This window comes from Gigantopelta aegis, chromosome 5, assembly GCF_016097555.1.
Source record: "Gigantopelta aegis isolate Gae_Host chromosome 5, Gae_host_genome, whole genome shotgun sequence".
NCBI classification, from domain to species: domain Eukaryota; kingdom Metazoa; phylum Mollusca; class Gastropoda; order Neomphalida; family Peltospiridae; genus Gigantopelta; species Gigantopelta aegis.
In genome coordinates, this window is record NC_054703.1 from 38,252,210 (window position 1) to 38,270,703 (window position 18,494).

General features: G+C 36.1%; 1 protein-coding gene across 1 annotated transcript; it reads right to left on the reverse strand.

Moving 5' to 3' along the window:
• Positions 1-3,497: 3,497 nt before the first annotated feature.
• On the reverse strand, positions 3,498-18,193 carry LOC121373559 (biogenesis of lysosome-related organelles complex 1 subunit 6-like). The gene is made up of 7 exons (XM_041500242.1): positions 18,130-18,193; positions 14,958-15,165; positions 14,210-14,329; positions 7,677-7,785; positions 6,814-6,901; positions 4,643-4,729; positions 3,498-3,874 (listed from the first exon to the last, which is right to left on the reverse strand). The coding sequence occupies exons 2-7, from the start codon at positions 15,139-15,141 to the stop codon at positions 3,746-3,748; spliced, it is 717 nt and encodes a 238-aa protein (XP_041356176.1). The 5' UTR covers positions 15,142-15,165; positions 18,130-18,193; the 3' UTR covers positions 3,498-3,745.
• Positions 18,194-18,494: the final 301 nt, after the last annotated feature.

Here is an 18,494-nt window from a genome sequence, read left to right on the forward strand (position 1 = left end):
GACCAGTTGTGGTGCACTGGTTGGAACGAGAAAAATCGCTGAGTTGTGTAACATCGTGACCCTTATTGATGGGTGAGTAAAGAACACCCCATAGTTAAAACACAAAACACACGAGTGCAATGTAATTAATTTATTTGCAGTAAGAAATAATTATATGTACACAACAGGCCCGTACGAACTGGGATCGGGTCGGGGGGTTTTCGGTGCCCCCAACTCGAGGACAAAAATGTACGTGTTTTTTTTAAAGTTCAAATCTATACAAATAAATGACCCCCCCCCCCCCCCCCCCCCAATAGTTTGTTTGACGACACCACTAGAGCAGTTATTAATTAATCATCAGCTATTGGATGTCAAACATGTGATCATTGTGACACGTAGTCATCAGAGGAAACAGACCCCGCTACATTTTTCTTAATGCAGCAATGGATTTTTTATATGCACTATCCGACATACTGTAAAGCACAAACCACGGCCTTTGAACAGTTTCATTGCAATGGTTGGAACCCCCCCCCCCCCCCCCCCCCCCCCCCCCCATATAGAGGCTGTGACCCACCACACTCGAGACTGTGACCATCTCCCCCTCCCACCAGATATCGTTCCTACGGACCTGCATACAGTTTATATGGCAGACATAACAATGATTTGGAATTAAATGAACAGAACATACTGAGCATGAAAATATGTACAGCACACATATTCTCTAACTGTGCCTTCTCTTCTTGGTCCCTATTCTTCTCCCCCCCCCCCCCCCCCCCCCCGAATTTAAAAAAAAAATAATAATAATTAAAAACCCCCACCTATAATTATAATAAAGAAAAATCGGAAAAAAAAAGGATGGTAAAAAATAGAAAGAGAAAATCACAGAGTTCATTTAGTATGATGGATCCTTTAGTACAAATTCGCCAAATTGCTAATAATTTTGGGGGCCCAGAAAGAACCCTGCATATTTTAACATCAATTACCAATGAAAAGTACAAACACAACTACAGTGTAAATCAACTCGCAATCTCTCTCATTCTTATCTCATAATATAATCTCTTATTAATGCAAAGTACAAACACAACTACAGTTTAAATCAACTCGCAATCTCACCTCAGCATATATAATTCACTTACTAAATTATATACGAAATACAAACACATCTACAATTTTAATAAACTCACAATCTCGCGTCACCATACATCATCACTTACTAATGCAAAATACAAACACAGCTACAGTTTCAATGAACATATGCGTTTCGGCCATCAACAATAATTATCATGAATTGCCTTCATACTATTAAACACTAAACAATGGATTAGCACCACACCTTAGAGTATTAAAATCAATAACAATAGATTACTGTGTGTCTTAGACTGGCCTTCTCAGTGTAGTGGATAAGCCGTTAGACTTAAGGCCAGTAGGTACTGGGTTCGAATCCAGGTATTAGCTCCACCCTGGAATGAGTTTCAACGAATCAGTAGGTGTGAAGCCACTACACCAACTTCCCTCTCACTACCAACTACGCCACATTTCTGGACAAGCAGTCCAGGGCCCGTGATTATAAAACTCAATCTCTAATGACGTCACACACGTACAATTTGTACGACTTTGTCATGACATTAGTGTCTTAAACATTCTTAACGTTTTATAAGCACCTGGCCCCGTGCTTATAAACCGTAAAGTCTAGACTTTAATAAAGTCCAGACTTTAACGTCATGGCAACGCCATTCAAATAGCATTACATTAAAGTCTGGACTTTATTAAAGACTGATTAACACCACAATAAAATATACAATGTAGTATTACAATGCTTTGATGCAAACTGCCAATCTGTTCCAAAAAATAAATCTTCAACCTGTCTCCTTTTCATAAATGTCTTGAACCAATCTCAAAATTCCATGGCTTTTCTATCATAGGACACAGGAAATTCTATAACTTTCTGGATTTCTATTACTCACAATGTGAATCGTGGACAGGAATTGTGTTCTAGCCATGATTTTAACAGGGCAGGGCCACGTTCCACGAAGCGACCTTAGCGCTAAGATCACCCTAACTGTATAACTACTGTATGTACGTAGCTGTATAACTACTGTATGCACTTAAGGTCATCTTAGTACTACAATCGCTTCATGGAACATGGTCCAGGACATTATTTTAATTGTATAGGTAATTTTTAACACAAATCTTAATTTCAAGTCATGGAATATGTGAGATCGAACCTTTTAAGCTGCTTTAAACTCTTATTATATTTTTATTATTGAGCCATTTGGAATAAATCAGTCATATTCCATACATTCCTTAAGCAGTTTTCTCATTATGTGACTTGTTGCATGCAATTGAATTGCACTGTGAGAGAACCAAAATTGGAACAACATTAGTCATATACACATATGATTAGAACCACCACAACAAATTGCATGCAACATGCTGGTGTGACTAATCACATAATGAGAGCACTCCTTTACTCAAAACCTGCCTTGGTGGCATTGTGGTTAGGCCATCGGTCTACAGGCTGGTAGGTACTGGGTTCGGATCCCAGTCGAGGCATGGGATTTTTAATCCAGATACTGTCTCCAAACCCTGAGTGAGTGCTCCGCAAGGCTCAATGGGTAGGTGTAAACCACTTGCACCGACCAGTGATCCATAACTGGTTCAACAAAGGCTATGGTTTGTGCTATCCTGCCTGTGGGAAGCGCAAATAAAAGATCCCTTGCTGCCTGTTGTAAAAGAAAAAACAGTGTCAGAATGACCATATGTTTGACGTCCAATAGCCGATGATAAGATAAAAAAGTGTCAGAATGACCATATGTTTGACGTCCAATAGCCGATGATAAGATAAAAAACAGTGTCGGAATGACCATACATGTATGTTTGACGTCAAATAGCCGATGCTAAGATAAAAAACAGTGTCGGAATGACCATATGTTTGACGTCCAATAGCCGATGATAAGATAAAAAATCAATGTGCTCTAGTGGCGTCGTTAAATAAAATAAACTTTACTTTTTCCTTTACTCAATAATATGTTGTGCTTCCATGTCTACATGTATACGTATGATTTTTTTTTATTGACTATCAAACATTTGATCATATCCAGCATTTGCCTTTAAAAATAATACAATGTCAATCTGTGTGTAGTTTCCTCTCTGCCTGATGTTCACTACTGATGAGAACAGGTAGTGCCATGTACAAATGAGCAATATTTGTTTTTCTTCTTTCTTTTAGGACTATATACGTAAAATTCTATTAACAAAAAGTTTTAGGTACATGTGCATGTAACTAAAAGTCGTGTGATTGTTTGACTACATCATATTTACGTAACCTACATGTGTATTTAGTAGAGCTGGACACCACTACAGCACATTGATTTATTAATCATCAACTACTGGATGTCAAACATTTGGTAATTTCGACATATAATCTTAAGGATGAAAACCTGCTACAGTTTTCCATTAACAGCAAGGGATCTTTTTATGCACATCAACAGGCAGGATAGCACATACCATGGCCTTTGATATACAAGTCGTAGTGTATTGGCTGGAAAATGAAATAGCCCAATGGGGATCGATCCCAGACCAACTGTGCATCAAGCAAGCGTTTTACTGCCTAATAGCTGATGATTAATAAATCAGTATGTTCTAGTCGTGTTGTTAAAGCAAAGAAACTTTGATTTTTTGCTATGTGGATGTCAATATTCAACAACACACATTTAGAAGATGAACTGCCACGTGATCGTGTCTTTAAAGATACATGTAACACAGGTCATGAGTCGGACCGCTTTTTGGCGATCCTGGCGTTTAGCATTCTCTCTTTCTCGTGTTCTCTCTCAATCTGCGCGGCTCGCTGTAACTCTTCTTTCTGTTTCTGTTGTTGCAGCTTCACAGCACGTTTCTGAAAATTAAAAATAAATAAATTAATACAAAAAATAAATTAATAAAAATTCCTATTTTGAAAACAGGGTCCTTGGGCCTAATTAACTTTGAAGACGTTACAACATGGCTGATACAAATCCACCCGGCCAATATCATCATTCTTGTTTTCCCTCTAAAAGACCAAGAACAAACAAATTGACAAAATAAACAATTAAAATATAGTAAATAACAATTATATTAATTATTATATAACAATTGTTTCTCATTTTTTAGGAATTTATCGATGTATAAAAGTCACAAATGGTATAAAATCGCGTACAAGAAGTGTACCTTAAAACACTCAAAAATAATTTCTTTCGTTCTTACCGTCAGCCATGTTCTGTAAATAAGTGTAGGAATACATGTATACATACTATTGGATGTTTTGGGGTGTTTTTTTAACAGAATAAAATAAAAAAAAAATATATTGTAATTTTTTTATATTTATAACATGAATATCTCATCCAGTTTCCCTTATTTTTTTAATCGAGAAAACAGGTCACTTCCTTGTTTTATTTTTAAAACGATCACCGAACTGGGTCATTGAGCTTCTCGCCCATCCAGCTAAAAATAGTTTCAATCGATCTTGGTCTTCCGTGATGACGTATTTTTATGAGGTTTATGGAAGGATAACGCTTGGTTTTTTAGTGACGTCAGCCAATCAGAATACAGTAAATCGTATAAATTCGGAAAGTTTGTAATTATAATAAAATAGATTTTAAAGAAAACCCCCAATAAAATACGGTACCTTTAATTTGACTGACTTTTCATGGAGTGTAATCATTTCTTTCTTCAAGGCAACAAGCTTAGTGCAGTACTGTCTCGCCTTAATCATCTGCAACAAATAAAAGGAAATTAAGAAAGAAATGTTTTATATATAATGACACACTCAAAGCATGTTTACTGGTTACAGTCATGGCATTGAACATATGTAAGGAAGAAAGGAACTGTTTGATTTAACGACACACTCAACAATTTTATTTACGGTTATAAGGCATCAGACATGATTAAGGACCACTCAGATATTGAGAGGAAACCCGCTGTCGCCACTTCATGGGCTACTTTTTTTTTCGATTAGCAGCAAGGGATCTTTTATATGCACTATCCTACAGACAGGGTAGTAAATACCACGGCCTTTGATATGGGTTTACAGAAGATTTTTCAGGTACTGATATTCAAATAAGGGACCATGACAAATATTTTGATGGAATCCGGATTACAGAGTGTCCAGTTGTGAGAGGTTGTACTGTATGTACCACAGGCTTTGTTACGCCAGTTGTGAGAGGTTTTACTGTACGTACCACAGGCTGTGTTACGCCAGTTGTGAGAGGTTTTACTGTACGTACCACAGGCTGTGTTACGCCAGTTGTGAGAGGTTTTACTGTACGTACCACAGGCTGTGTTACGCCAGTTGTGAGAGGTTTTACTGTACGTACCACAGGCTGTGTTACGCCAGTTGTGAGAGGTTTTACTGTACGTACCACAGGCTGTGTTACGCCAGTTGTGAGAGGTTTTACTGTACGTACCACAGGCTGTGTTACGCCAGTTGTGAGAGGTTTTACTGTACGTACCACAGCTGTGTTACGCCAGTTGTGAGAGGTTTTACTGTACGTACCACAGGCTGTGTTACGCCAGTTGTGAGAGGTTTTACTGTACGTACCACAGCTGTGTTACGCCAGTTGTGAGAGGTTGTACTGTACGTACCACAGGCTTTGTTACGCCAGTTGTGAGAGGTTGTACTGTACGTACCACAGGCTTTGTTACGCCAGTTTTGAGAGGTTTTACTGTACGTACCACAGGCTTTGTTACGCCAGTTTTGAGAGGTTTTACTGTACGTACCACAGGCTTTGTTACGCCATTTTTTTGTACGTACCACAGGCTTTGTTACGCCAGTTTTGAGAGGTTTTACTGTACGTACCACAGGCTTTGTTACACCAGTTTTGAGAGGTTTTACTGTACGTACCACAGGCTTTGTTACGCCAGTTTTGAGAGGTTTTACTGTACGTACCACAGGCTTTGTTACGCCAGTTTTGAGAGGTTTTACTGTACGTACCACAGGCTTTGTTACGCCAGTTTTGAGAGGTTTTACTGTACGTACCAGGCTTTGTTACGCCAGTTTTGAGAGGTTTTACTGTACGTACCACAGGCTTTGTTACGCCAGTTTTGAGAGGTTTTACTGTACGTACCACAGGCTTTGTTACGCCAGTTTTGAGAGGTTTTACTGTACGTACCACAGGCTTTGTTACGCCAGTTTTGAGAGGTTTTACTGTACGTACCACAGGCTTTGTTACGCCAGTTTTGAGAGGTTTTACTGTACGTACCACAGGCTTTGTTACGCCAGTTTTGAGAGGTTTTACTGTACCTACCACAGGCTTTGTTACGCCAGTTTTGAGAGGTTTTACTGTACGTACCACAGGCTTTGTTACGCCAGTTTTGAGAGGTTTTACTGTACTTACCACAGGCTTTGTTACACTAGCTTTGTGGAGAACTAGCTGGAACAAGAAATGTCCAAATTGGCACACCAATGGGGATCAAAGTTACAAAATAATTTGTTTAACAATACTACTAGAGCACATTGATTTATCAATCATCAGCTATTGGATGTCAAACATTTGGTAATTTCGACAAATAGTCTTAGAGAGGAAACCTGCTACATTTTTGCTACTAGTAGCCATGGATCTTTTATATGCACCATCCCACAAACAGAATGGCACATACATGTACATGTACCACTGTCTTTGACATACCAGCTGAAACGAGAAATAGCAAAACTTGCTACCATTTTGTATCATGTTTATGTTCCTCGTGAAATAATTTTCATTGTCACTCGCTAAAGCTTGTGGCAACAGAAAATTATTTCACTCATGACAAAAACATTATATGAAATGGAAGCTCGTTTAATATGCTATAACTACTAACCGTGTTGTTGACTTCCTCCATGGCGGTGCACTCCGCAAACTTCTCCTTCTCCTGCTCCACACTTTCTATGAGTATCTGTTGGTTATCTCTGTCAAGTAAAATGTTACCGTCATTCAGATAACGTCCGCGAAAATTCTAAATATGCATGACCTGAATATTGACTGTGCAATAAAGTTAACGTTTGTTTTGTTTAACAGTACCACTAGAGTCACACTGACTTATTACTAATCAGCTACTGATGTCAAAACTTTGGTAATTTTGAAATATAATCTTAGATAGGAAATCTGCTACAGTTACAGAAAAAAGTTTATTTTCCCAGACAATCGATTATGGATTAAATCACTTACCATGATCAATACATACCATCAAAAACATGAAGATACTTGTCTACATGTTAAAGTTTGTTTTGTTTACTGACACCACTAGAGCACATTGAATTATTAATAATCAGCTATTGGATATCAAACAGTTATTCTGACACATAGTCATCAGAGGAAACCCACTACATTTTTCTAATGCAGCAAGGGATCTTTTATATGCACTTTCCCCCAGACAGGATAGCACATACCAGTGTTCTAGCTAGGATTTGAGGAGGGCAAGGTGCTCACTTATTATTAGGGCTCTTTCTGTGGGAATTATGATACCATGACCTTTGACATACCAGTCGTGGTGCACTGGCTGGAATGAGAAATAGCCCGAGGGGCTCACCGACGGAGATCGATCCAAAACTGACCGCACATCAAGCGAGCACTTTACCCCTGGGCTACATCCTGCCCCTGACATATGATGGATTCAAGGTTTTCCTGATGTTTTATGAAATAGTCTCCTGTGTTGCATTAAAAACAGAAACAAAACAAACATACAGAACTTCTTTCAATGACAGCTGGGCCTTCTCCAACTTTGGTAGGAATTTCTGCACGAATCCATTGGACAGTTTGTCTATCACTTCAGCACTGACGGGGTCAACGGAACCTAACGAAATAGAAATCTCAAGGTGAAAGTTTGTTTTTTATTTAACGACGCCGCTAGAGCACATTGATTTTTTATCTTATCATCGGCTATTGGACGTCAAACATATGGTCATTCTGACACTGTTTTTAGAGGAAACCCGCTGTCGCCACATAGGCTACTCTTTTTACGACAGGCAGCAAGGGATCTTTTATTTGCGCTTCCCACAGGCAGGATAGCACAAACCATGGCCTTTGTTGAACCAGTTATGGATCACTGGTCGGTGCAAGTGGTTTACACCTACCCATTGAGCCTTGCGGTGCACTCACTCAGGGTTTGGAGTCGGCATCTCGATTAAAAATCCCATGCCTCGACTGGGATCCGAACCCAGTACCTACCAGCCTGTAGACCGATGGCCTGCCACGACGCCACCGAGGCCGGTCTCTCAAGGTGATGATGTTTTAAATAGCTATCATATGATGATGGATGTGATAATTACAAACTTGTATATACATGTACGAAATGTAGAAATCACTTTACGATTATTATTACAATACATCAGGTGTGAATAAATATTTAATTCATGATACAAGGAAGGAAGGAAATGTTTTATTTAGCGACGCACTCAACACATTTTATTTACAGTTATATGGCGTAAGACATATGGTTAAAGTAAGAAATGTTTTATTTAACGACGAACTCAGCACATTTTTATTTACGGTTATATGGCGTCAGACATATGGTTAAGGGTGTATACTACCAAATCAAATCCCATAGACGACAATAGTAACATATGTGGCTAAAACTCCTACCTGCAACGTATCAACCGACATAAACGCCACGGATATAAATACTACCACCCCTTACACTTAAAGTGAATCAGAAAAAAATGGGGGTCAAGCTGCTCGTTTCTGAGATAACGTGTAACGTCTATGACTACCCTAGTTTCGCACAAAATTCGAGTACTTTTTTTTACAGGTACCCCATACATGTTTCAAGCACAAGGCTACTTGACACATTGGTACTAGATGAAATAAAATTCGGTGCACCTCGCACTTTGACCCAGCCGGAAGTTATTTGGTTTAGTACTACCTATACTGATAACATACATTTTTCAAAAAGTGTCCAGCTATGTGTCTTTATGACAACCAGGATCTGGTGTATTCTGACATAAACTGACAACCTCACTGAAACTGTTGTTTCTACAGTGCAACCTAATATAATGTACACCTCAAAAAGCATATATATTGCATATAGGTTTGTACAAATGCAATATGTCATATTAAACAACAAATTTTTTTAAAATAAAACTCCTGAAGATATTTACCTTCAGTTGGGTGTGTGTACTCAGGTATATATGTAGAGACAACAAAGATAGTCAGAGTACCTCTACCCCTTTAAAGAATTCCATTAAAACACATGCACTTGATTGACCCCTAGATTATGAAGACCTTAACAGGCACATCAAAGAAATATCAGTATTAAAAAAATACACTGTCTGAGGAAGGAAACACAAACATGTCTGTACCTGTATGAAGTAATGACTTAATGTCCTGAACATTAGTGTTGGGAGGAAATCCTGTATGCTGGGTGTGGGTGTCTTCAAGTTACCAGGTATGCGAATTTCAAATCCATCAGTCATGCTGATTTTCATAATGAACCATCAAAACTATTGGCAGCCACCAATATTCCTGACTATATTTTATTTATAGCCTACTGTAGTTGGAGGTTTTAATAGTTGTGATATCTGGAATAATCATGCAGCTTTAACACATTTATTTTTGATTAATTACTGAAAAAAAATATTTTTAAATGACAAAATTACCCGAACATCTATTTTCTTGCATTATTTTCTAATCCGGATGAATACAATATGTACATTAGATGTATTCCTACAATCTGTAATCCAGCATTTTATTTAGCTAGTAACATTAGGTAATACAGCTTTAACAATAAAATAAATTATCAACTTAATCCAAGGCAGATAATCAGATCTGAAAAAATTGGTTCTGAATCTAGTATAAACTCAAAATGCTTTTCATGAGAGCTAACATAGTGATTATTAAAAAAAAATTATTATCTGGAGATCTAAGTATATGTTTAACAACCTTATTGTTATGTACAAATAAGAACAGAAGGCACAATAGTGACAACAAATTTAATTATGTTTTTGGTAAAGTTTTTCTTAAAATTTACTTTAAATTTTGCATAAAACTACAAATTTGTCTAAAATATAACTTAGCACCCTATAAATATGTCAAAATGACAATAAAAATCAACTTCTTTACAAATTTGAGTTTTCAGAATTTCATACATAAAAAATTAACAATGTTAATGGAAACTAAAGACATTAACCCACTATTGGCACATGCTATTTTTAATATAAAAATAAATTGCTATTAAAATCTTAGTTCAGGTTGCTTATATATAATACCATATTTAAGAGCAGTTGTATATGGCAAGTCAAATACCATGTAAACAGAAATTATTGAAATCTTTACAGTATGAATTATAGGCCAAAACCAACTTTTCTTCAGTGCTAACTTTGATTCAAACTCCATTCAGAGCCATGTACAGAGATTATTGTCATGGTCAAGGTCATTGTGAACTTGCATGATCGAGTGATGGCTAATTTATCAACCAGTATAGTTTAATTAAATAAAATGACAAAATCATAATATTTTTTATTATGCACTGAATATGTGCTATAGGGTGTATACTACCAAATCAAATCCCATAGACGACAATAGTAACATATGTGGCTAAAACTCCTACCTGCAACGTATCAACCGACATAAACGCCACGGATATAAATACTACCACCCCTTACACTTAAAGTGAATCAGAAAAAAATGGGGGTCAAGCTGCTCGTTTCTGAGATAACGTGTAGCGTCTATGACTACCCTAGTTTCGCACAAAATTCGAGTACTTTTTTTTACAGGTACCCCATACATGTTTCAAGCACAAGGCTACTTGACACATTGGTACTAGATGAAATAAAATTCGGTGCACCTCGCACTTTGACCCAGCCGGAAGTTATTTGGTTTAGTACTACCTATACTGATAACATACATTTTTCAAAAAGTGTCCAGCTATGTGTCTTTATGACAACCAGGATCTGGTGTATTCTGACATAAACTGACAACCTCACTGAAACTGTTGTTTCTACAGTGCAACCTAATATAATGTACACCTCAAAAAGCATATATATTGCATATAGGTTTGTACAAATGCAATATGTCATATTAAACAACAAAATGTTTTAAAATAAAACTCCTGAAGATATTTACCTTCAGTTGGGTGTGTGTACTCAGGTATATATGTAGAGACAACAAAGATAGTCAGAGTACCTCTACCCCTTTAAAGAATTCCATTAAAACACATGCACTTGATTGACCCCTAGATTATGAAGACCTTAACAGGCACATCAAAGAAATATCAGTATTAAAAAAATACACTGTCCGAGGAAGGAAACACAAACATGACTGTACCTGTATGAAGTAATGACTTAATGTCCTGAACATTAGTGTTGGGAGGAAATCCTGTATGCTGGGTGTGGGTGTCTTCAAGTTACCAGGTATGCGAATTTCAAATCCATCAGTCATGCTGATTTTCATAATGAACCATCAAAACTATTGGCAGCCACCAATATTCCTGACTATATTTTATTTATAGCCTACTGTAGTTGGAGGTTTTAATAGTTGTGATATCTGGAATAATCATGCAGCTTTAACACATTTATTTTTGATTAATTACTGAAAAAAAATATTTTTAAATGACAAAATTACCCGAACATCTATTTTCTTGCATTATTTTCTAATCCGGATGAATACAATATGTACATTAGATGTATTCCTACAATCTGTAATCCAGCATTTTATTTAGCTAGTAACATTAGGTAATACAGCTTTAACAATAAAATAAATTATCAACTTAATCCAAGGCAGATAATCAGATCTGAAAAAATTGGTTCTGAATCTAGTATAAACTCAAAATGCTTTTCATGAGAGCTAACATAGTGATTATTTAAAAAAAAAATTATTATCTGGAGATCTAAGTATATGTTTAACAACCTTATTGTTATGTACAAATAAGAACAGAAGGCACAATAGTGACAACAAATTTAATTATGTTTTTGGTAAAGTTTTTCTTAAAATTTACTTTAAATTTTGCATAAAACTACAAATTTGTCTAAAATATAACTTAGCACCCTATAAATATGTCAAAATGACAATAAAAATCAACTTCTTTACAAATTTGAGTTTTCAGAATTTCATACATAAAAAATTAACAATGTTAATGGAAACTAAAGACATTAACCCACTATTGGCACATGCTATTTTTAATATAAAAATAAATTGCTATTAAAATCTTAGTTCAGGTTGCTTATATATAATACCATATTTAAGAGCAGTTGTATATGGCAAGTCAAATACCATGTAAAAAGAAATTATTGAAATCTTTACAGTATGAATTATAGGCCAAAACCAACTTTTCTTCAGTGCTAACTTTGATTCAAACTCCATTCAGAGCCATGTACAGAGATTATTGTCAAGGTCAAGGTCATTGTGAACTTGCATGATCGAGTGATGGCTAATTTATCAACCAGTATAGTTTAATTAAATAAAATGACAAAATCATAATATTTTTTATTATGCACTGAATATGTGCTATAGGGTATATACTACCAAATCAAATCCCATAGACGACAATAGTAACATATGTGGCTAAAACTCCTACCTGCAACGTATCAACCGACATAAACGCCACGGATATAAATACTACCACCCCTTACACTTAAAGTGAATCAGACAAAAATGGGGGTCAAGCTGCTCGTTTCTGAGATAACGGGTAGCGTCTATGACTACCCTAGTTTCGCACAAAATTCGAGTACTTTTTTATACAGGTACCCCATACATGTTTCAAGCACAAGGCTACTTGACACATTGGTACTAGATGAAATAAAATTGCAATTTTTTTTTACCCAGATGAAACTATTATTTTTTACAACCAACACACTCACATTTATAACCAATCACAGGACTTGTGGTGTTCACTTCTCTATCAAAAGTTCGGTGCACCTCGCACTTTGACCCAGCCGGAAGTTATTTGGTTTAGTACTACCTTAAGGACCACAGATATTGAGAGAGGAAACCCACTGTCGCCACTTCATGGGCTACACTTTTCGATTAGCAGCAATGGATCTTTTATATGCATCATCCCACAGACAGGGTAGTACACTCCACGACCGTTGATATACCAGTCGTGGTGCACTGGCTGGAGTGAGAAATAGCCCAATGGGTCCACCGACGGGGATGAATGCTAGACTGACCACGCATCAAGCGAGTGCTTTACCACTGGGCTACGTCCCACCCCACGGATGTGATAATTACAAGCTTGTATATACATGTACGAAATGTAGAAATCACATTACGATTATTATTACGATGTAGCTTGAGTAAATATTGAATTCATGACACAAAGTGTCCATAATCTTTGAAAGTATGAAAGAAATGTTTTATTTAACGACGCACTCAACACATTTTATTTACGGTTATATGGTGTCAGACATATGGTTAAGGACCACAGAGATTTGGAAAGGAACCCACTGTCACCACATAGGCTACTCTTTTACAACAGGCAGCAAGGGATCTTTTATTTGCGCTTCCCACAGGCAGGATAGCACAAACCATGGCCTTTGTTGAACCAGTTATGGATCACTGGTTGGTGCAAGTGCTTTACACCTACCCATTGAGCCTTGCGGAGCACTCACTCAGGGTTTAGAGTCGGTATCTGGATTAAAAATCCCATGCCTCGACTGGGATCCGAACCCAGTACCTACCAGCCTGTAGACCGATGGCTAACCACGGCGCCACCGAGGCCGGTCTTTGAGAGTATGATGCTGTTTCAGAAAAAAAGGTACTCTAGTCACAGCTCACCCTGTACATGGTCAAGTTAGCCAATGACTAATCTTTATAGAGACTGGCTACAACATTTAGTCTTTGGCTAATAAAATATTCTTTAAATTAACCACATTTTAATAGGAAATACTCAAACATTTCTGAAAATTGGCTAAACCACAATTTGTTCCAGTGTGAGCCCTGCTAGAATTTGGCAAATGTTTGGAATGTTTTTGTTTAAAGACACCACTAGAGAACATTTATTTATTAATCATCGGCAATTGGATGTCAAACATTTGGTAATTCTGACAGTCTTAGAGAGGAAACCCTGTATATTGTTTCCAGTAGTAGCAAGGCATTGTTTATGTGCACCATCCCACAGACAGGAGAACACATACCACTGCCTTTGTCATGGTGCACTGGCTGGAATGAGAAATAGCCCAATGGGCGAGGATTGACACTAAACTGCACATCAGGCGACAGCTTTACCACTGGGCTACGTCCCACTGTAACTTGGAAAATCAGTAAGAATAACAGCGTAAACATACCAACTTGGAAGTCACCACCAGCTGTAACGTCAGACTGATCAATTTCATTAGAAAATAAATCTTCTGCAGCATTCGCCATCTCCACCTCACTGTTATCTTCTGACGTTAATTTCTCATCAGCTGCAGAAAAATTATAGCAATACTAGCACGAAAATAAACACAGTGTCTTTCCTGTAGTACCAGAGTTGTCTCGTGCTGCACTGATTTGAACCGTAACTCGAGCTGTGAACTGGTTTTAGGGCGAAACAACAGGGACACAGGTTATGATAAAACACAGATCCTGACACTTTTATTATGTTTACCATTCCCTTATTAAATAATTGAATTATTAAACAAAAGTTTTTCGGAGACAAGGATCTGTCATTTTAAATTTTAATGTGTTATGCAAAATCAAGTTGAAGTAACCCATTTCACTTTGCGTAACCCATCATAATCATGTATAGAATGTCCTAAATTTACATGTAATGAAATGCATACACAAACAAAAAACATTGGGCAAAATCACTGACACCATTTATTTTCAGAGGCCAGAATAGGCCTTGGTTTTTAGATAGCTCTAAAATGGATAATTCAATTTTTAAAGCTATCAATCTTAGCGCTACGAAATCATAAAACCATAGTAGGCTATGACGTCATTACAGCACACACCATAGTGGCATCACAGCTTATGATGATTATATATATATATATACCGGGTATATTATTTTTGTTGAATAGTCATACCGAAAACAATTGTATGCTTGTGTACCTTCATTTTTGTCAGTTGAAGAGGTTGTCTTCTGAGTTGTGCCCCCATGACTATTTGTTCCTTCATCAGACAGTGTTATATTCTCAGTTGCGTCCCCCGTCACACTTTCATTTACTTCAGGAGTCCGGCTAGCATCTTCATTAGCTAGATCACCCGTACTTGAGATGTCTGTTTGTTCACTCATTTTAACTCATAATGTGTTCAACATCTGAAATAAATTTTTAATAATTTAATAAAAATAACACAATATAAAAAACAGAAAAAATGTTTAACGACAGCACTAGAGCACATTGATTTATTAATCATCCGCTATTGAGATGTCAAACATTTGTTAATTTTGATATATATACATGTAGTCTTAAAGAGAAAACACACTACATAAACTTTTATATATTATATACAAATTTTTATTTAAAACATTTTTGTTTGTTTAACTCCTCCACTTGAGAACATTGATTTATTAAGCATTGACTATCAGATGTCAAACATTTGCTAATTTTGACATATACATGTAGTCTCTAGAGAAGAAAGCAGCTACATGTTTCCAATCTATATATAGTAGATATTTTATATGCACCATTTACAGGGCGACCAACTTTCTGGAATTTTCCGAAAAATCCGGAATTTTTAACCCATATCCTAAATTCCGGAATTAATGCCAAATATCCGGAATTTTTTCCAAATTCACTATCATTATTTTCTTGCAAGCAACAATTTCTGAATATATTTTAAATTTTCTATATTTTTAAATCCCGAGTTTATTAAACAGAGTTTATCATTCTGCATTCTCCATTGCAACCTGAACTTGGTATTATCAACTGTTTCGTGCTATTACTAAGATGTTTGTCTATTGGTTGTATTTGTCAACAGCCGACCAATGAAAATGTTTTTGACAATCGAGTAAACTGAAGCTATGTATGAAATTTGTCTTACTTGTTATGTTGTTTATATATTCAGTTTAAAGATATTTCAAATATCAGATAGTAATTACTACGGGGCAGACATCGGTTCTATGGCGATGCAAGCAACTTCGCCAGTGTGTAAAAACCTGAACATATAACAAAACACTTGCGATTGTACGAAAACAAAAGAAACGGATCCACAATTCTCTTCTTATTTTCGTATGCTTTCATGTGCAACATTTCACTAAATACTATTTGGCTACCAGTAATCTGTGACACATTCATGACATTAATATTAATTAATTAATTAATATACCTACCGATCTTGTTTTATTCAAGTAAGTTAAACTATAAAAAATGTAAGCTTTTTACAAACCATTGTTAGATTTGTCCCGTAAAAAGTGCTACTCTAATAGTAAAGTAAGCGTAATGCAGAACGGTAGCCAGTCTTAATGTGGGTACCAGACGTTTCGTCCCCGATTCAGTTAACCACAAATTAGTTTGACCCGACTGATGAAACAGTGCAAATGTGGCAATGTACCTATATAAAAATAACATTGGTCCCAAGTTTTTCACTTTATTACTAATCTGTAGGTGGGAGTGTGAAATTGTACTACACTATTTGCTAATAAAGGGGATTTTAGGGGTTTTTTAATGATGATTTTTGATGTTTGGTCTGTGTGTCACTGTGTGTGTGTGTGTGTGATAATGCTGTTAACTGCTGTACTAGGTATACAACCGTGACCGGTATATCGGCGCGTCCGGTGATTCGGTGCACTTGGTATTTTGCTCAAGTATGCCTAGGAAGTTGTCATGTTGTCGTTTTTTTTTAATTTCTTTTTCAATGGTTAATAAAGTATCAACATATTTATTGTTAAGGGTGCAATTAAATTTTCTTTTTTAGAATTATCAATAATTATATCATAATTTCAAAATAAATCATTCACCTGTTTTCGTGTATATAAACGTGAAGTAGGTCAGCCTTATTAATATTAAGAATGTTAAAACCAGTCTGAAAACACCTTTCCAGCATTTTTAAAATTATAATAAACAGTATAAATGTAATTATTTTTGTTCGGTTATTTTTATTTAAACTGAAAAGGAAAACACAGACAAATGCAAACAAAACGACAATTTTACACCATTCCAGTTCACAATTTGTCACATTGTTATAAAAAAAATAAAAGCGAAATAAGATCCACGTGTGTGCACAATCTACCCGAGAAAAATAAAATCCATGTAGGCATCTTAGCCAGGCATGACACTCAAACATGTATGCATCTGTAGTACTGTGCCACTCAAGAAAACGATTCCGAAACTGATCATGAGATGGGTCATGTGTGATCGTTCATTTTCATAGTAATATTTTTAACAAGACAAAACAAAAAAGTACTAAAATAATTCTGGGACAATAGTGTAGCGTTTATGTCCTAAAAGTGATGTCATGGGCAGTCTATAAATAGCGGGGTCAACGATCCATATCTACTGCGCCAAATCACCGGACATACAAATTGTTTTGGATACAAGGGGGTGCCTATATTTATGCAGCATTTTAAAATGTTTATTTACTACAGACATAAAACAATTTGTAGTGTATTTCAGATTATGCACTGCTTCATTGGTGAGAGTCACATTTTATTAAGTATTTCACAGTGTTCACATAGAAATTGGTTCTTGAATGCTTAGGTGCGCCGATACACCGGACAGCACTGTAGTAACTTTATTTACACTGATGAATATATTTATAATGTTTTGTAAACTAGACAAGCCATAAAGTAGGGCTATGCTTAAAAAGGAAGTAGCAAAATTCTGACACTTATGTGGATTGATTTATACTTTAATTATTGAATACATAACATTCCAATAAATAATAAACAAAAATTATTCAACTTTATTAAATAATTGTTATGTATCTCTTTGGTTGTTATTTTTTTAAATATGTCAAATATGACGCTGTTTAAATTATTTTAAATATTTTTGAAAGGGGCGTTCGCGCGCTTAAAAATGAAAATACCAGAAAATTCCGGAAAAAATATTTCCATTAGGTTGGTCACCCTGCATTTATTTTCAGATGACTGTCTCAGCGTCTGAGTCTGAGATTAACACTCAAATTTAAGTTACAAAATAAAATTAAAAGAAAACAATACGGTATTAAATTCATGTGCTGCCAAAATAAACTAGTAAATATTAAGATGTCCATATCGTGATAAACTATGATTACGATAACGAATGATAATTGATATTTGAAGTAAATTTATATCAAGACGTACACTTCCTCAATAAATATATATATCGGAAACCTCCCATCACGAGACATTCAGAGTTATCGTCCCTGAGGTTGGTTAGTTAGTACATTCGTCCACTTCATTTTGTTGCTCCCATTTTATTGTAACAAAAAATGGTGCATGTCATTAGACAAATTTTATTTACAGTTATATGGTGCCCGTCATATGAATGGCTAAGGACCACACTTATAATACGAGAGGAAAGCCACTGCCGCCACGTTATAATACGCCATGTTTTATATAGTTATGTAGTAAACAAGCAAAAATGTATTTTAGGACCTATAACTCTGATCGATCTGTGCTGCTAAGTCTCCTTTTATGCTAAGTCTCCTTTTATGCTAAGTCTCCTT

Excerpts from the sequence above, each read along its gene's own strand:
- LOC121373559 (XM_041500242.1), bottom strand. The coding sequence starts at position 15,141 with ATGAGTGAACAAACAGACATCTCAAGTACGGGTGATCTAGCTAATGAA. Across the intron at positions 14,330-14,957 it reads TTCAACTGACAAAAATGAAG|CTGATGAGAAATTAACGTCA; the intron begins GTACACAAGCAT and ends ATTTTTCTGCAG. Across the intron at positions 4,730-6,813 it reads TGGAGGAAGTCAACAACACG|ATGATTAAGGCGAGACAGTA; the intron begins GTTAGTAGTTAT and ends TATTTGTTGCAG.